The sequence below is a fragment of the Agrilus planipennis genome, unplaced genomic scaffold (genome assembly GCF_000699045.2).
Source record: "Agrilus planipennis isolate EAB-ADULT unplaced genomic scaffold, Apla_2.0 scaffold48, whole genome shotgun sequence".
Lineage (NCBI taxonomy): Eukaryota > Metazoa > Arthropoda > Insecta > Coleoptera > Buprestidae > Agrilus > Agrilus planipennis.
The window spans coordinates 910,611-932,227 of record NW_020438937.1 but is presented as its reverse complement, the minus strand read 5'-3'; the positions used below and the strand labels follow the sequence as shown (position 1 = coordinate 932,227).

Here is a 21,617-nt window from a genome sequence, read left to right as displayed (position 1 = left end):
ATGGCAAAAGGTGTTGGACCAGAACGGTCAATATATAATTTAATAAAGTATTTGTTTATTATACGAAAACTGTCTTTCATTTTCACAAAAAAAAAACGAAATGACTTTCCGAACAACCCTATACAATTTTTGTTTGCCTAATTTCAATTTATGCATTGCAGAAACGATAAAATAAAATTTGTGCTTAAAAGAATTATTTAAAAAGATGTAAGCATCAGATTAAATGATCAAGACCAAGTCTTAACACACAGGACACTGACCAAGATCGAGACTATGTCAACAATACCAACACCGAGACCAAGACTAGAAGTACTTGAGCGAGACCAAGACCAATACTAAGGCTGGGACAGTCCTGTCGGATGTCAAATAGCCGGACAGAATCATACTAATGAGTTATCGTTAATCGAACCTAATATACCTAATATATACTTCATTTATTTTTTCTAACGATGTGCCCCTTCCAATGTCTTGGATGCGCGCTGGCAAAATCGTAGCTAGGGAGAAAAAAGCTCATTATACTCTCGACTCTTGTTCATTAAACATACTTTTTCATACAGTACCTGCCAAAAGTTTTGTTCAATCATTAATAGTAGTGCGAGTCGAAAACAAGCGTTAAAGCCTTTAATGTCTTCAAATATAAATAAACATCTCGTTGATATTTTCAGTAGTAAATGGTACCAATAACAGCACATTTGAGCAATGGAATTGTAGTAAATAAAATGGTCAATTTTTCCGTGCAGTACTGTACGGATTATACGCTCTTCACCGGTTAAGAGTTTGGCCGAGAGTTGTCTCCTTCTTTTTCTGGTCTAGTGCTGTTCTTTTCTACTTTGCGCCGATCAAATTGAAAGTCACATCGCTACAGAAACTAAATGAAGTATACCAACAAGCGACAAAAATTGTAACAGTTCGGTCATACTGGTGTATTCTTGTTCAAAACAAAAAGTAAAGACAAGAACTACATTGGAATCGTAAATAATTTAGTGTATCACTCAATGAATAATACAAATGACCTATCCTAATACACCCTTAATTACCAATTTTTATTAGGTAGGTTTTTTGTTATGCCTCTTAAATTATTATTGCTGGTGTTTTTTCTATTTTTTTTTCTCCTTGGTTGACTTATACACCGCAATTATCTGATACCCAAGTGGCTATCTAAAATGTTATTACTCATCGTGTAATGGTATACAACACAATAAAAGTAAGCATAAGACGAATAATTCACAAAAACAATACAAACAAATTAACTTTTTTGACTGCAGTTTTTTGTCCTTTCGTAATTATTGTCTAACGTTGGAGATCGCCTGTTAACGAAATGTGTGAGTTTAATGGCTCTCCATAATAGTATTTTTTTAACTTACAGACAACTTTATGCCGAGCATAAAAATTGTCATTTGCTCTTTTTGCCAGTGACCGTAGTTTTCGATAATTTCTAGAGCTGGACGTCTCTTTACGACCAAAGCTCGAAATACAGCTTTGGATGCGTGTAACGACCAAATTTATGAATGCGCAACTGGTGGAGACATCACACAGGGTTTGTCCGGAAAGTAATAGGACTGAGTCGATTTAAAAAAATTTATTGAGCCAATCGTTACAATTCTTTAAAAACTTTCAAAATAGGTTCCTTCTGCGTCGATGCAGCGCTGCCAGCGCGATTTCCAAGCATCGAAGGCGTCACGGAAGGCATTCTCCGGAATAGCCTTAGAAGCCGCGGTGCATGTTGCTTGGATTTCCTCTGTCGTCTCAAAATGCTTGCCTTTCAGCGGCCTTTTCAGGCGAGCAAACAAAAAAGTCCGAGGGGGCCACATCTGGGCTGTAGGGCGGCTGCGGAAGCACTGGGATGCAGGCCTTGGTCAGGTAGCTGTCCACAAGAAAGGCGGTGTGAGCCGGGGCGTTGTCGTGGTGCAACTTCCAGTCGGACCCGATTGACCCTTCGTTTGAGTCTCTTGAGCACTTCCACGTAAAACTTGGCGTTGACGGTTTGTCCAGGAGGAACAACTTCATGGTGGACGATGCCTTTCATGTCAAAAAAGGCAATGAGCATCGTTTTCACTTTGGATTTGCTCATTCTTCCCTTTTGGGCGAGGAGACGACGGCGTGTGCCACTCGGAAGATTGCCTCTTTGTCTCGGGATCATACTCAAAGATCCATGACTCGTCACCTGTGATTACGTTACTCGAAAATTGGGGGTCACTTTCACACATGTTTAAATTTTCTTGGCACACTTCCACTCGCCGCAATTTCTGGTCGTCAGTGAGCACTTTTGGGACCATCTTCGCGCACACCTTACGCATGTTCAAATGCCCCGTCACAATGTCATGAACCACAGATTTTGGTAAATTTAATGTCTGGACAATTAAACGAATACTTAGTTGACGGTCTGAGTTCAAAACTTCGCGCACACGAGTCACATTGTCGGTGTTTGTCGAAGTCGAAGGTCTTCCAGCACGGTCTTCATCAGCGACCTCTTCCCGGCCCTCTGAAAAGGCCTGGTGCCACCGAAACACACCACTTCTTGCTACAGCAACATCTCGGTAAGCCTGCTTGATCATATCAAACATCTCTGTCGCAGATTTACCGAGTTTCACACAAATTTTCGGCTTGCACCACTCACAGAAGCACGTCGCGCGAAAAAGGGTGTTCTAACTCTCCAGGTGCTCGGAGACAACTCACCAGCCGCTCGTTCGTTAGCTAGGAATGCCCTCTACCGAATCCAGTCGGTGCGCGCACGCTCCGAAGCACAGTATCGGCAGAAGGAAATCAGTCCTAAAACTTTCCGGGCAAACCCTGTATGCACCATATAAATTTCAAATACATTAACCTTTCGAAAAAAGACGCCTAAAACTGTAGAAACAGCCCTTTTACAATTTAAAACCACCACTACTATTTTACGATGAATAAAAGTCAACAGACTCTTTCCTAGTTAAGTAATCCATATAATAATTTAAAGAGCACATAAAATCCTAAGGCTGGAATCACGGAACGAGAAATATAATTGTACCTCTTAATGGGAAGAGAAGTGAATTTTCCGGGTTTCAACCCGGTTCAAGGTAGTAGCTCCGAAAGCGTCTCAATTCACGTTCAAATTACTCACTGCTCACATAGTAAGTGCTTTCATCTAGCACGAGAAATGGAAAGACGTCGTTTACTTGCATAAAGTTTGTGTCGGTGACATTTTTATTAACGATCACGTTTTCCATTTGATTTGTAACAATTTTAAGAACCAAGACCTTTCAGGGTTCGGAAACCTTATACGGTATCCAGACGTAACTAAAAAGATACTGAAACGAAAAGATTCACGTTAAAGTTCAAAAGTTCAACTCTACTACAAAATTACTGACAGTAATGTTTAAGTGTCTCCGATAAAACTTACTTAAACATTCGGACTATTTATGTAATTCACAATAATAATATACCTAATAATATGTACAAACCGAACTATGGATAAATTATAGACCCTTATTCAACCCTGCCAAGTTAAAACAATATATATATATATATATATAGATACCTAACGGTTATAAAAAGTTGTTTATTAGAATAATAATAAAATATAAATTCTTAAATTTTGTTTGCTTGTCATAAACGAATGCCGCAGGCGATCGAACCGCAACACTTCTAATGTCGCTTCGAAAGTCGGCAAACGTGGCCATAACAATAAAGGAACTTACGGGAAGTTTCTGGAAATATCAGAAAATAAACAACGGAATATGGTCTATGCTAGGTGGTTGATATAAAGAGTTTTAGAAATGGAATGTGAAGGGAACGTCTTAGTGGACATTTCTAACAGCTTTTATTTATTGTAATCCACCCTGAATACTAAGTTTACAAACTCATTTTTATCAAATACCTTTTGTAGACTTAATCAAGATGATGATTAAGGGTAATTGAATTAAATATCATCCCTAATGAGGTTATAGAAAATTTGTTTTCATCATTATAAATCATTCAGGCGGCGGTTCGTAGACTGTTATTGATTAGTTTCGTAATAACAGTATCCGACGTAATTTGGTTCTATTAAGAAATATTACATTTACATGGATAGTAAACGGTCCCATGTGGTGCTTCAGAGCAATCAGATGTTTTCGGGTAAAATGCAGCGAAACTCAACAAGCTACGTAATTTCCAAAGGGAATATTTAAAAGCGTATTTAAGGCAATGCAGCCGGAAATTTCGTTTCGTGCCTTTCAAAAGACTTCCAATTGCGAATTATTATTGAACAACTCTCAACCCAGAGCCGTACCAAGCTGCCCTTTCATCTGAAGTAATTGCATTATGATGAAAATTGTCTATTGAAAATTGGAAACAAGCGTCCAATTGGCGATTGCAAAAAGTCAAAGACGAATACTCTGACTTTCCCAAGTTAATAATTAAAATATTAATGTGAAAATTCATTTTCAATTTCTTACCCACTATAAAGTACCGTAAATGTGTGTGTACGAGAGTGGGACAACAACAACAAGCTTTCTCGCATTAACCTGAGGTAATTTATCATCATCAGAATAGGGTCATCAGTCCTAAGACTGGTTGAACACGTACTTCCACTCTTTCCTATTCTGAGCTAAACTTCGCATTTTCTTAAAACTAGAACAGCCCACATCCTTAACTATCTGCGAACAGTAATCTAATCTAGGTCTAACTCTACCCCTCCTAACTCCGGTTTCTGCCTCTAATATGTTTCTGACTAGACCTTCATGTCTGAGAAGGTGTCCTACCAACCTATCGCCTGTTTTTTATTGACTTCCATTCCTCTGTTCTCCTATTCTTTCCAATACCTCTTCATTTCTAACCTTTTCTACCCACGTTATCCTCATCATTCGCCTATAACACCTCATTTCGAAGGCTTCTAACCTTTTCTTTTCCGCCGCGCCCACTGTCCATGTTTCGCACCCGTACAACGCCGCGCTCCAAACAGACACATATAACAACCTTTTTCGAATTTCTAAATTAACCGTTCGCCAGCATAGAAGTGACTTCTTTTTATTAAAGGCGACACGACCCTGCGCTATCCTCTGCTTTATATCCCTACTACTCCTTCCATCCTCACTTATCTGACTTCCTAGGTATCTAAAATCAGTCACTTCTTCTAATTTTTCGTCTCCTATCTTTATATTCGCTCTTTCCCTACTTTTTCTTCCCTTGCATATCAGTATTTTAGTTTTACTTTTATTTATTTTCATACAGTTCTGATCTGTCAGTACCGCTTCCATTTTATTTAAAGCTATCTCTAGGTCCTCCTTGCTAGATGCTAATACTGCTATATCATCTGCAAATCTAAGCATACTAATCTTTTTCCCCTGTATATCTATCCCTCCGGTTGCACTGTCTTTAATGATGTTGATCGCGTCTTCGATGTATAGATTAAAAAGTAGCGGTGACAGTGTCCATCCCTGCCTGACTCCCCTCCTAATATTTACTTCTCTACGTTGCATCCCTAGCTCTATAACTGCATGTTGCTCTTTATACAAACTAAGTATCACTCTTCTTTCTTTGTAACTCATCCCTACATTTTTAAGTATATTTAACATCTTGACCCATTTAACATTGTCAAAAGCTTTTTCTAAATCTACAAATCCTATGTACGCACTCTTTCCTTTTTCTATCGTTTTCTCTATTGTTACCCGTGAAGCTAGAATGGCCTCCCGCGTTCCTCTATTTCTTCTAAACCCAAATTGGTAAGGTAATTTGTAGTGGGTAAGAAATTGAAAATGAATTTTCACATTAATATCACACATATATCTACATACGTATTAATACATGTGACGGTTGTCCAAAAATTGTACTTTCCATTATTCCAAATTTAAAAAAGCATTTCGGTTTTATCGCCTTCGGCGATCCGACCTTTCAGTAGGTAAATTTACAATTTTACTTATATTACATTTTATGTTTTCAAGAAAGAATTGCAATATACCAAAAACGTAGAATAACTATTATTTATATGAAAGAACAATCCATTCGAAGTATATTCCCTGTGCGTATGTTAGAATTTATTGAAGGTATTATATTTGTCAGCTAGACTATTGGAACGTTTCCAACTGGTCCATGCAGCATAGACGACAGCCGTGGAATTAATCGCACCACGGTCTGTAATAGACGCAGTAATGCAGTAACTACTGAGCATTTGATCATAAATCAAACTAAAGGAGCCTGCGGCACCTAAAGTGATGAGTAAGAAAAATTCAAGACTGGAATGCATTTCCAGATTTTCAAGCAAGTTAAATGGGTAATGATACTAGCTAAACTTTCTGAAAAATCATAATAATGTTTACTTCAGAAATGAATGGAAAGAAAAATGATGATAAAAATATTTAATACCTTCAGATTATCTGACATTAAATTTTCGCTTCTCTGTTTGAATTAAAATTAGATCTATAATGACCAACAAAACAAATAGAAATTTTTGCAGTATCAAACATTTTGAAATTGCATCAAGTTTTTGGGTTTTCCGTTTAATTTTAAAAATTCAAACCATAAAGATGTTGGAGTTTCAAATAAACAGCTAAAGATTTATTCTGCAATAGCCAAGATAAAACAACGTATACTTCATTTATTTTCTGTAGCGATGTGCCCCTTCCAATGTCTTGGATGCGCGCTGGCAAAATCGTAGATAGGGAGAAAAAAGCTCATTATACTCTCGACTCTTGTTCATTAAACATACTTTTTCATACAGTAACTGCCAAAAGTTTTGTTCAATCATGAATAGTAGTGCGAGTCGAAAACAAGCGTTAAAGCCTTTAATGTCTTCAAATATAAATAAACATCTCGTTGATATTTTCAGTAGTAAATGGTACCAATAACAGCACATTTGAGCAATGGAATTGTAGTAAATAAAATGGTCAATTTTTCCGTGCAGTACTGTACGGATTATACGCTCCTCATCGGTTAAGAGTTTGGCCGAGAGTTGTCTCCTTCCTTTTCTGGCCTAGTGCTGTTCTTTTCTACTTTGCGCCGATCAAACTGAAGGACACATCGCTACAGAAAGTAAACGAAGTATACCAGACAATAAGTGGTTCCCTCAATAAAGTTCTATTTATTTGTCGATTATTTTCAAAGCTATAAAGCAATCGGTAAGACAGAAATACAATTGGAAAACTGCCACAGACAAGAAAATATCGCACTTACATAATTTTGCACATCCAGAAGTCATAAATTTTGTATATACGATACAATACGTATTCACGTTTAAATTATATAATTGTAGACTAAAATATGTTACTACGTGCCAATACACGAATTAAGTACAAACAAAATATTTGAAAATTTAAAATAAATTGAAAATTAATACATCAACTTAAACATATTTAGTTTCTTTTAATGTCTGGTTTTTTAAAATAATAGTTTCTTCCAGAATCAAAATCTTTTGTTTCGATTTCGAGAAGGGTTTCGTTTGTGCCTATGCGTGAAAATAGTGTTGATAGCACTGTAATAAATTTCAAGATTAAATGTGTACACAAATTGGTGAGGGTTGATAGCAAGAAGGCTGTCTTAAAGTTATGTATTGTGATGTGTAGGTCCATCGAAAACTCAAATTTTATTGCCCCATAAATGTTTAAACTTTTACTCGAAAATAGGTCAGATGGTGAAATCTGAGACTATTGTGTCTACCAGAGCGACCCCCATTTGTAATAACCAATGAAGCTTGTCATCCATAATATTTAGGAAGAGACTCCTACACTCCATCCCCTTTATTTCCATATTCAAGTTAATTAAGTTGTAGTTTTTCGTTTTCTAAGAGAGATCATATAATTTAAAGACAGATCACATAATGCAGAAACAGCTAAGACAGTTTCATACAAACAGGTTCGATGTACATAATCCATAGTGTAAATTAAAGTGTACAGTAGATGTAACTTCAATACAAAATTCAAAACTAATTAAACGTCTATGCGTTGTTATCTCAATAACAAATAGCACCGCTAATTAGTTTTGGTAATTCCGCTTTATTCTCCACTACTAATAGCAAGATATTGTCTGATACGCGCCCTTACAAGGCTAAACCCTCCCAAATAATTATCTTATTTTACTATTTTCCGAATAAATATACCACTACTCATGCTGGTAGCTGGTAGGCAGCAAGTCCCCTTTTCAGGAAACGCGGGAATGACTGCTGCTTGATGGTTAAAGAGTAACAGATTAGACGGAGGAAATGAAGATAAAATAGGAACGAAAGATTATCTGTGGAATACTTAGTGCCCCAGCATTAACCTTAATGACCTAAGCCCTAGATATCTGAACCGCTAGAGAACATTTTTGGTCAGTCCGTCTATACATGTTAAAGTTGATTACCTTAGCAATTGCCAATATCTATTAATAATTTATTGCAATCATAAAATGGATGAACATCATAAATACTTTTGGATTTATTACTAAAATTCACATCACCCTTGGCACTATAAACTGACAAAAATCTAAAATAATTCACGCAAAACAATGTTTCTCGCATTTAGGATTTCTGAGAAAATAGTAATCCTTGCCTTGTTCTTGAAGATTGTCAAAAGAAAAATAATAAAGTCAAAACTTTGCATTAATATGACTTATAATAGTACAACAAGTGATTCGACTGTGTAAGACCAAATCAAGACCAAGCAAATTTTAACATTAGTTTTAGTTAAAAAAATATTTTCATTTAATAATTACAAGTGTTTAGATGCATAAATTAATGGCGTCTTTTTTCATAAAAAAAATTATGATCTTAGTCTCGATCTTACTTTTGCAAATCGTTAAATATTAATCTATCAACGTACTTTTTTACTTCTTCGCTAGTTATCCTGTCTTGTTTCGGTGTGATTACGTGATAAACGTGATCGTTGATGACAAGTTTGAAATCGTTTTCGAGAAGACTTTCTATTGAATCGGACGAGGCTATCCGGGTACCGTCGAGAGTTAATGTGACGGCCCGATCTATTCCTTTGTCTTCCTTCTTTAACATCTGAAGGAAATCGCCGACTGTGTTGGAAATCGGTTTGAGAGTGAATCGACATCTCTCCCTGCGACTAGGTAACGGAACAGTGACTTGAGGAAGACCGCGATGATACTCTACTGTAACGTCTGAAACAAAAGACAATCAACATTTAAATATAAATAAAAAACAAACAAAACGCTACAATAAAAAGAAAGTAACACTGTAGTAGAACAATTACTAGAATATCTATGAAAGGGCAAGCGGGTTGAATAGATGATCCATGGTATTATACTAGATGTGTTAGAATAATTAAAAAATCGATGAGTACAATCCTCTACAAAGTTAGAAAAGGTCACTTTTGTATCATTGCATACATGATAAAAGTGTGACGTTTGACCACCTGGATGACCGCGATCCCATCAATTCTTTTTAACAAAACATTCAGGGTAAATTTTTGTTAATGTAAGGTCAGTTACGACTAAAGGATTTAAAAAACAAAGAAAAAAAGTGTGAGAAGAGAGGGCGCTGGCAAATCCCAAATGAACCCCAAATAATTCAAATCTAAACACTGAAAAAATATATTTACAGTTAGAAATTTATCATATCGTAATCATGCAAAATACGACTATTCCTTTAAGGACGCTTGAAAACATAAATTTTCATACAAATATTTAATAAAAATTCACAATTAAAATTTGTTTAAGTTGAATGGATAACACGGAAAATGGTGGGATCGTGGTCATCTAGATGGTCTAAGGTCTTACATCTATACATGCAATGGAATAGAAAAATAACTTTTCCAACTTTATAGAAAATTGTATGCATCTACTATTCTAGCATATCACCATGGGCAATCGATTGAACCCACATCAAACCTTCGACAAAAATTGCTATGGCGTCTTGCCCTTTCGTCTTCCATTAATATATCATTATCGATAATGCTGTAGATACGAACATAAAAATAGAAAAAAATTATTAAGTTAGTTTAGGTATTCACTTATTAATAAGTACTTTGTTGTAAAAAATTACAAAAGGGAAAATCATAAATTTCACTAGGATAACAGAAACAATATTTTGCAAGCAAAGAGACTCAACACTTAACAAAACCTTGTTTTCATTTTAAAAGCTTTCTTTCATCCAACTGAGAAGAATAATAAGGATAATTGTCTCTTTCGTCAATCAGTTTACAATTCTAAAAAATTTGAATTACAAATTCAAGTGCACAGTTTCACTTTTAACATATTGTAAACATACTTTTCAATATGCTATTGCAATATGTTGTTTGAATAGCAAACAGTACTTCCTTATCAAAATTCATTTATGCGATACGAAAAATGACAATATGAGGCATCAAAATTTCACATGATTTTTTTATATGATAGGTACATTAGCATTATTTCTCTTTCGATGGTGACAAGTGACAAGTGCAAATCCGAAAATTTAGTATACAACCTTAAAATATGCAAAAAAGTGTTGAATGATTTTAAAGGTAAATGGGAACAGCGGACGAAAAAAATTACAGCACTCCATCTCCATCGAAAGAGTCCTGACGATTTCGACAGATCACTAACCATGAAGTTATATTAATTTCTGTAACATTCACAATTTTATCATTAGGCCAAGTTTCAAATTTATTTTTCGTCTCGTAATTCTTTTTCAAGCAAATATTCCAAAAGTTCTATGACTAAAGAGCCTTTAACTGTAAAACTCTCTCGTAAAAGAAAATTTGATTTATAATATAATCACCCAAACATTTTGACTCTAAATCTGTTTATAAAGACCCGATTTTCCTATAAATCCGGTCAATATTCTTATGCAAAAATGAGTGAAATAGTTAGGTAAGGATTTATTACTATGATTTAATTCAGTGCTTAAACATTATTTGAAATTATACCAAAGTTCGTTTTAATTTTAAAACAACCAGAAGTTCTTGAAGAATTTGAGTCCTAATTAATTTCAAGACAACCAGAAATTTTCCAAAATTTGCGTCCAATTAATGTCTTTGAATATTTATTTCTCGTCTCAAATTTCAACCTTAAATGTGTCATCTCGATAGCTATTAAGCAGTATGTCATCATCAGGTCGTCAATCCTAAGACTGGTTGGGCACGCACCTTCACTCATTCCTATCCTGAGCTAATCTTCGCATTTCCCCAAAACTAGAACAATATCTTTAACCATTTGCGAACAAAAATCTAATCTAGGCCTACCTCTACCCCTCCTCTCTACCATTTTTGCCTCTAATATGTCTCTGACTAGACCTTCATGCCTGAGAAGGTGTCCTACTAACCTATCTCGCATATTTATTATTGACTTTCACGATATCCTCATCATTCGCCTGTAATACCACATTTCGAACGCTCTAATCTTTTCTATTCCGCCTCACCCACCGTACATGTTTTGCACCCGTACAGCGCCGTGCTCCAAACATACACCTTTAACAATCTTTTTCGAATTTCTAAATTAATCGTTCGCGAGCATAGAAGTCACTTCTTTTTATTGAAGGCGATTCGACCTTGCGCTATCCTCTGCTTTATTACCTGTTACTTCTTCCGTTCTGACTTATCTGACTCGCTAGATACTTAAAATCGGCCAATTCTTGTAATTATTCGTCTCCTAGGTTTATATTCGTTCTTTCCCTACTTTTTCTTCCCTTGCATACCAGTATTTTTGTTTTATTTAAACAGTATGTATTGAAGATTTTAATTATGCATTTACAACCTGCCAAATACGTAGTCCATTGAAAGGCAAACCAACATATACATCTTCATTTAATTCTACGTCGGAAATTAAATTTGAGACCTCTTTGAAGAAAGCGGTTTTCGATTTTCATTTGTTAAAAACCCCGTTACCCGAAACGCTTAAATCAAATATTACTTCATTCTTTCCACCTTTAATTAAAATGTAAATGAATCTGTCGCCGTAAAAATACTGAAGCAATAAAATTTCATTGCCATAACTCACATTATCAGTATTTACGACTATCGCTCGTTGTTGTATACAATCTGTTAAATTGGAAAGAAACACGCAGCTAAGATATTGTACACAAAATAAAAAATATAAGACGTTAGAAACAAAATATTGATAAATAATTAAGAATTACTTTTTATGGAAAACTTGGATAAGATTGTAATTGTTTTGTTAACACAATGCAATATAACTATTATTTAGGTTGACCATGCTAAGATATCGAAAATCAGCGACTTGAGGTGTTTCATTCCCACTAGCCAGTAATGCTGGTGGGCGGGCAGTTCCTCCGGACTATGCCGGAAGGTAGGGCGGAAGGCCCTCTTCAGCCTGCTTTCAGGAATCATTGGAATGGGTGGATAGTGGTTCGGGTGAGAAAGATGAGACGGACGAAATGAAGACAGAAGAGAATGAAAGATTATCTGTGGAATATTACTGCCTCAGCATTTGCCTAAGTGATCCAAGGAAACCACAGAAAAACTTAGACCAAGGCAGACGGACCCGGAATCAAACTGGCGTCCTCCCGAATGCTAAGCAATGGTCCAGACCTCTAGGCCATTCCGCTCGGTTCTAAAATTAGAACAACCCATATCCTTATCTATTTGCGAACAGTAATCTAATCTAGGTCTACATCTTCCCCTCCTAACTTCCGTTTCTGCCTCTAATATGTGTCTGACTAGACCTTCATGCCTGAGAAGGTGTCCTACCAACCTATCTCGCCCATTTCTTATTGACTTCCATAGAGTCCCCTGTTCTCCTATTCTTTCTAATACCTTTTTATTTCTAACCTTCTCTATCCACGGTATCCTCATCATTCGACTGTAACACCACATTTCGAACGCTTGTTTCGCACCCGTACAGCGCCGCGCTCCAAAAAATACACCTTTAACAACCATTTTCAAATTTCTAGATAAACCTTTCGCGAACATAGAAGTGACTTCTTTATATTGAAGGTGACTCGACCCTGCGCTATCCTCCGCTTTATATCCTTACTACTTCTTCTATCCTGACTTATCTGATTTCCTAAAAAATCTAAAATCAGCCACTTCTTCTAATTTTTCGTCTCCTATTTTTACATTCGTTCTTTCCCTACTTTTTCTTCCCTTACATACCAGTATTTTTGTTTTACTTTTATTTATTTTCATGGAGTACTGTTTTATTATTGTTAGTTTAACAAAAATTTGTAATAATTTACTTATGATCATTTGAAACGTTGCCAGTTATTGTAAATTACTATTTTAATCTGTTGTCATATTAATTAGAACTGGCCCCTTTTCTTCCATATACCATCAACGCATATGCTTTCTTCCGTAATAATAATGCAGATAATTAATTAGCAGGGAAACACCGTTCGTAAACCAACTAGAGTATGACTGATATTAAGCAAGAAATTATTTATGTGATGATGTTGCACACTAGGTACGTTCCATTTTAATGAACGAAAAATCATAAGCAACGCGTGTGCATAGGTCAGGTAATAGAAAGAATGCATCGTTAATTGGGACCGCAAAACCATTAGACCATTCATTAGGAGCAATAAGGAAATAATTAACACAAGGTGGGTTACATTATAGCATTAATTTTTTTTAAATTTCGTTCTTTCTTCCATACAATCAATTAAAAATTACTAGTTGGCTACCGAATATTTATCAGCATGAAGGTGCTTTTGCTTTACTTTATCTATTAAATCTTTTAAGAAGAAATTTCTAGTCGAAATTTATAAAAGAAATACTACTTTGTATGAGGGTGTAAAGGGCAACTATCAGAAGCATAATATATTGACCAAGAACTAAGTACAGTAAAAGCTCTTTATTCGTGGGGTATACGTTCCATAAATATGCACCGAATACAAAAACCGTGGATATGGAATGGTAATTAGTATGGAATCATAAGGAATACATTTTAAGGTTCCAAAATAAAACCAATATGTATCAAAATAAAATCAATCTTTTGAGAAATTCGCAATTAAAATTAATAGTACAGTACGTACTCAAGAGATGCCGATACATTAAGGTGATTCAGTAGTACACGCGCCATAGAGTAAAAACATGCTTATCGGTTCTAGATATCATGAGTTTAATGTTTGGAACAGGGCTTTGAAATTTTGTAGTAAGATAGATAAAGCTATGTTCTAAAGCCTGTCGAAGGCCATTTTTTAATTTTTTAATTTCTATTGAAAATACGTGTCCTCCAAAAAGCATCAACTTTAGGCACGTGTAAAAGCTTTTAATGATTATATTATTGAAAACTAAAAAGGTGCCTAGTTAGTGTGAACCTTTGTCTGTTACCATACAAAAAATTAGACATTTATATCGCAGCTTTAAATCACAATGTTTAGAATAGAAACCCAATCCCCTAAATAAATGACACCGAATCCTTTTCTGTTTACCGATTGCATCCGCGAATAATAAAATTTTTAGCCGCGAATAATGAAAACGCGAATAGGGAAACCTTGAATAAGGAACTTCTACTGTACTTTGTTTGAAGATAAAGTCCTAATCATAGAGGAAAAGGGAACATCCTGTACTGAAGATGGTTTGCGTACATGTCAAATAGAAAAATGGACAAATATACATTCCACGAGAATTACCTCGTAAAATTTTTATTATATTTCATTCGAATCAGCTCATAAAATCCGAACTGATCCTTTTATCTGCTACACTTTCGTAAATAGAAATAGTTGATGTTTTCTTTTATACGTTCGGATATAAAACAGAAGAAACGATCAAATAAAGAATAAATACTAGGTTTGTTCATCAGCGAGTAAAATGGAGAGTGTAATATTAACAAGACGCTTTATTTCTAATAATCCTTCTCGTTTAAGGACTTGTACACTGAAACATTCAGTCCACATTATAATTTCGTATATTTCTAAACATACTTACACGTATAGATAATACAGCTGTTAGCAGAAATGTATGAAATCTAGGAATTGTGAGCAAATTCCTAGAAAATGTATAAAATTCTGAGGCTATTTAGGAAATGTATAAAATATTGTTTCAAAAAATTTTTAATACACACATATCCTGGGAAATCTATGCATTTCCTAGGAATTATATGAAATTCCGATATTGTACTAGGAAATGTATAAAACTAATGCTTTCTGTGAATAAAATACTCTAACATATCAGCCAGGCAGGGGCATTGAAGAAACATCTCCAAGTCATAAATCTACCTAACCAAACAATAACGTCACCAATGCATATGAATTTTTAGTATGTTGTAGAGGTGAATATGCTTGCCATTTTGATATATATATACGGTTGATAAAACATAGTTATCGAATGTTGAAAAACAATATTTGACGGCCTATAAAGGGGGCTGTTATGTTTATAGTATTTTATTCACAAAACGCATAAGTTTTAAACATTTCCTACTACAATATCGGAATTTCATACAATTCCTAGGAAATGTATACATTTCCCAGGATATGTGTGTATTAAAAATCTTTCAAACTTTTTTTTATACATTTCCTAAATAACTTCGGAATTGTATAAATTTCCTAGTAATTGCATACAATTCCTAGATTTCATATATTTCCGCACACACAAGCAAATGAAGGGTAGTTAACTGAAAATAGCTATAAAGAGAATAAAGAATAATTTTTTGAATCAATTAAAAATGGTTTATTAACCTAAACAACTTTTTAAATAAATTTGTGAAATACGACCTTTGACATTTTAAATTCATTTAAAGTTATATTCATAGTATATACGCAATTTTTACAGCAAAACAACAGTAAAGATTCTAGTGATTCTGGTGGTCTAACATTTACCAATCTATGAGTGGTCACTTAAAATGCGAAGATCGAATCTTTATGTAAATTATTATTAAATAAAGTTACATACCGCTTTCCTTTAGAAGTACCTACCTATTAGTCAATTGTATGTTAATTAGTTCACTATCTGTTCTATCACAAGTTACATTTCGCATAATTTGAAAATACAAGTTCTTCGATGAAAAGAAGTGTCAATCACTTACGATATTAGTTGTATGACTTATAGAATTAGCGCGTAGGATTTAAAGTGCGTCAGGTGTTTAAAATAGAAATACTCACCTACGAATGACTCTTCATATTACCTAATAGGTAAATAAATGTATTATTTATTATAAATATTATGTAACTACACGGTAAACTTTCGTTCAGCTGATCTAGGTACGATATTAGAACAATAAAAATATCTCACAAATCCTTACATAATATTTACGAATAATAATAGCTCCTTTGCTACAGACTATTGGTTAAACACGTTACTTTCTACAAACTTAACAAGAAGTAATTGATTATGATTTTAATACGAAAAATCTTATAGAGTAAAATTATTTTCAAAATTATTTTTTTTCCTGTAATAATTTTGAAAGAAGCACACAGCTTGTTATACATATACGTCAAATTACTTAGGCTTCAGTTATTATACCTAGACAGATGCTATTCTTAATCCTTAAATTAACAAATTAGCCACTTACGGTTAATTATGTGAAGTAGCGCTTAGAACACTTTTATGCAAGTCGAAAGAGAAAGCCGGACATGCTGTTTCATTCCACGTGTTAATTTTGAACAATACCATTTTTTCCATTGTAAATACAAACGTGCGTTTAGGCGTTGCAACCCATTTCAGTTTAGTTTACGCCGTAATAAGTAGTATCTAGTTGCAATTTCACAATAAATGCATCTACTAATAAATACTTCAACTAGATCTACCTATTTAAAACGCTCTATATACAATCTTCTTACCATTTTTGCGCGAAAAAAGTTCTTGGGGGTCGTCGTCGTGTACCTTTACATGGTTATGAGTGGTATGAAATAAAAAGTACATAATCTTCTTCGATTTTGCATTTACACTATTGCAGTCAATACCAAGATCGCTTTTGTTTACCATTTCTATTTGGTACCAGATACAAATAAATTTATACAAAGAAACCTTAATAGTAAGTAAATGGGTAAATTTCAGCAAATGCGACATGCTAATTTAGTGAAGGTATTTACTGACAACATGATCCCACATCTGCAACGCATTTTACTTATTTTCCTTTTTCTTCGAAGAACTTTAGTTCGTTGATTAGTTTCTGAAGTAGATTCAAAAACATGCAAGAACAAACTGTGCTCTTAGCTATATATTCCCAAGAGGAAAATTATATTTCTCAACACTTCCCTCGGCTTTTAGCTGAACAAGGGATTACTTCGGACCGAAGTTCTCATCAGTTTCAAAAGAAAAATTACGAACCGTTTTATTGGGTTCTCGTAAATGAATGATCAAAGAACTATACTTTACTTCGTATTACTTAGTTAGTATAGACAAGACATTGTTAATTTTGATAATAATATTAATTTTAAAGTTTTTCCTCGGTTATCAAAGGAGGCTCTGTGGTGAGCGGAGTAATAATAATAACAAAATAATTAGATAATAATAGATTCCGTACCTCACAGACTACATTGTTAAGGATAACGATTTCGAAAACGTATATCTAACAAATATTTAAAAATAAATAAGTAGTAGGTACAATTTTACTTAGATTCTCGTCAACCATTCGAGATAAATATGGGCAAAAATTGCCAGTTTTTATCTGTTTTTTCTGTGGAACTAAAAGTAAATGACAGAGGTATCGTTTTAGTTTCACTGTAATATTTATAAAATAAATGAATCATTGATAATTTCTAGACCTTAAAGAAGAAAATTCCTTTTTTTCGCAGAATTTTAGTCATAACTCAAGGAATATGTAGTTGAGTTACCCGACTATGAACAATGACATTATAATTTTCTTAATTTTCTTTTATATATATGTTCAAAAAGTGTGCCATTATCCAAACAAACAGACAAACATCAGAGTTTCACCTTTGGTTCCCTTTTACGATGGTATGGAATAATAGTCAACAGTAACAATTTTGAGTCGTAACATTGGCATTCTATTATAAGTAGCTTTTCACCAACAAAGTAAAATTTACAAGTACATATTTTCTAATTTCTCTCAACAACATTGTAACTAATATTTTAGAAAATAGTCATACTGTCACACATTTGTTTTTTTTTTTTTGAAAAATGTGTTTATTAGGTGTAAACACTGATAATGTATACTTTATTTGTCTATATAATAGGCTAAAAATGTTAAAAAACCGTTAAAAGAGAAGTTTATGATGGCCTTTATGATGCATACTTACTCTTACGATATATGATGTCAATAAAGCAGAAACACGCATCAAACTATAAAGTAATACACATACGTAAGTTATGTATCTATTCAACTTCGCAAAACGAAACATTTTTGTTTGTGGTCAGATTTACTTAAAGCTTGACCTTATTAATCTTTTTTGATAAAAATTCGGCATTTAAAAAAATTCAATCTCTGAAGAGACGACAAGGGGTTGTAACGTTTGTATGAGACATATTACCATATATTTGTGGTCGGATTTACTTAAAACTTGACCTTATTAATCATCATTGATATAATTGGGCATTTTAAAAAATTCAATCTCTGAAGAGATAGGTACAAGGGGTTGTAACATTTATATGAGACTTATTACCATATATTTGTGATCGGATTTACATAAAGTTTAGTCTTAATGCTCATTGATACAATTAAACATATATTTCGGAAATTTTAAAAAATCAACCCTTAAGTAAGTAAGATATGAAAAATGCATCAAAACACTACACTTGCAGGCGGCACTAAGTTGAAGGACATAGAACCGTTGCTACTGAAAATCCATAAATTTAAGAAATCACTACATAGTATAAAACAAAGTCGCTTTTCCGCTGTCTGTCCCTGTGTATGCTTAAATCTGTAAAACTACGCAACGGATTTTGATGCGGTTTTTTTTAAAAGATAGAATGATTCAAGAGGAAGGTTTATATGTATAATACATGCATAATATAGAAGGGAAACACTGATAATTTTAGAGGTTTCTAATGTGATGTCGTAAATAAACACATTTTGCGCTTACATTGCAAACGCTGGCTGAACCCTACGAGATAGATCAAAATAATGCACTACAATATTGTACATCTTAAAAGGGTCTACAAAAAAGTCCGCGATGGTATATATCTATCTCTTAGGGATAACCCACAATAACCATTTTTATCATTTACTTTTTATGAGAAATAATGACTTATTTACGAAGCGATTATAAGCAATACAGCATTAATTCTTATCCGATTAAGTACCTTAAATACATTGTGCATTTAATATACATAGATCAATATGGCCCTTACAGCATGTAATTTAAATGAATATTTTCGAAGATATTACAGACTTAAAATGCAGGGACATAGCGGTTGCGGCGGTACCGGCCGGGAGGCCGGTTTGTATTGTCTAATGACAAAAAAACTGTGAATGTTGTATATAAAGACATTCTGTAGTATATTTAGTATGTTCAGGGGGTATCTTTTAAAGATTTCCCCTTTTCGATAATAATCTAAACAAAACAAAAATATATTTAGTACTGCACACGTGCGAAGCTGGGGCGGGTCACTAGTTTTAAATAAATAGTAATCTTAATCAATGAAAATCGATAAGTAATCATCGAATTAAAAATTGTCCACCAAAATTGTGCTATAGAATACTTCCAGTACTCATGTAATCCTTGACTTCTTGTGCAATGTCGTATACTTTCATTATTGATCGATTTCTAGCTTTGAGAATTCATAATTTGCACAAGGGACTCAAACAACAACTCTAAATTATTCAAGAACGGAACGCTTAATGTAGGCGTTAAATCCTGATTTTAAAACATTCGCATTTTCCAAGCATTTAGAACACCACACCGTTCTGTTTGTTTATTTTTATGTTCTTGTTGCGTGCTAAAAAGAAAACGTCGCGTTCTTTTTCGTAGGATTCCCGCTAAGGCATTATCATTAATAAAAATATTATCATCATGTGGTCGTGATGACAAAAGACATGCATGTAAACGTCACCGTGGACGTTATTAAAAAATAAGGAACCCGCAACGGAATCGGCAATTTAAATTAATTATTATTAAGTGTATACTTGCTTCGTAATCGACGTAGCGTGATTTTAATTTATGTAAACCCACATATATACCTATATGTAACCGCATAATCATCATCAGCATCATACACGCATTTCCCAACAACTGCCTACTCAACAATTAACGCACCCAATACTTTTGTTTTGCTTGGCAAAAACAATGGCATAACCATTGGAAAGCTTACCGACTAACGCCTCTTTGAAATTCGATTATTGCGTATGTATTTATCATACTTACGCATCGCAACGTTCCTCCAACATTTTCATTCCATAATATTCCATGATATGTTTTACTTCATAGCATATTAATTTTTATTCTTTTTTGTAATTTTCTTTCAATTTTCGTACTTTATCGTACTGGGAAAGAACTTTTACAATTCTAACTATATTTACTTTAGTTCATTCAGGCGACGAATCATTTTATACGAACTACTTATAATGAGAATATTAACAAGAGAAATAAAATTAGGAAAAGACTAAGGTTTAAACGGCCGGGAGCTATTTGCAGAGGATTCGATATTCGGGATTGATGACCGTAGTCCAAGATTGATTCTCCTTTTTCAGTAAGTCCACGAATGGAACCATTTATCTAACGTTTCACTAGCATTATTGATTGGAATCCTCGACAATTGCTTTCTTCACTTCTATAATTTTTTTACTACAACCACTACCTTTGACATAAAACTTTCAAGGAATACTAAAAGCTGTAATTTAATGTATGTCTTAAGTTTAATCCTCCGTTTTTATGCTATTTGTTAAATAATTATGGTTTACAATACTGATAAAAAAAATCTAGTTATTAGTCATTAAGAAGAAGAGACTTTTGCTACCAGATTTTTAACTGTTTTCATTTTCCTACGATTCTCTTTTTATCTTTTATAATGAGCTTTGGTACTCTCTACCCCTTGTTGTATAAATATGTTTTTTTATTAAAAAGTATGATCCACTATAATGAATAATTGCCTATATACATAAGAAGTTGCCGATTCTAGGTATCTAGGAAGTCAGATAAGTCAGTATTCGAAAAAGATTAAAGGTGTAAGTTTGGAGCATGGCGCTGCACGGGTGCGAAACATTGACAGTGGGCGTGGCGGAGAAGAAATGGTTAGAAACGTTCGAAATGTTGTGTTACAGGCGAATGATGAGGATACCGTCGATAGAGAAGGTTAGAAATGAAAAGGTATTAGAATGAATAGGAGAACTTTATGAAAGTCAATAAGGAATAGGCGAGATAGATTGGTAGGACACCTTCTCAGACATGATGGTCTAGTCACAGACATATTAGAGGCAGAAATGGGAGTTAGGAGGGATAGAGGTAGACCTAAATTAGATTACTGTTCGCAAATAGTTAAGGATGTGGGTTCTTCTAGTTTTAGGGAAATGCAAAGATTAGCTCAGGATAGGAAAGAGTGGAGGTGCGTGTCCAACCAGTCTTAGGACTGACGATCTTATGATGATAATACCTAAATGAGTTTTTGTTTCTCGCACTCTAATGTTCATTAGAAATTGCATTAATTAATTAAACGCGAATTATAATTCCGATCAAGACATTACAATTTTACTATTTTCAGGAAGTAATAAAACCAGTTTAATGCAAGTAATAAAATTAACACGTATGACGACGGTTTATGTTTACTGGAACGATTTGCACTCAGGGTGTTTCCAGTTTATGTGACTTGCTTTAGAATTTCGCACTACTTTATATCACAGACGCTATCCGTTTGTCATTGAATAAAGTGAAGTCTACGTTTACGACGACGTCG

At 34.1% G+C, this 21,617-nt stretch overlaps 1 protein-coding gene across 1 annotated transcript in view; it reads right to left on the bottom strand.

The window, feature by feature from the left end:
- Positions 1–21,617, bottom strand: part of LOC108732504 (calcium uniporter protein, mitochondrial) — a 135,837-nt gene that overhangs the window by 16,361 nt on the left and 97,859 nt on the right. The window contains exon 3 of the mRNA XM_025974320.1: positions 8,748–9,051. Coding sequence (XP_025830105.1) covers positions 8,748–9,051 — 304 coding nt within the window. The remainder of the gene's footprint in view (positions 1–8,747; positions 9,052–21,617) is intronic.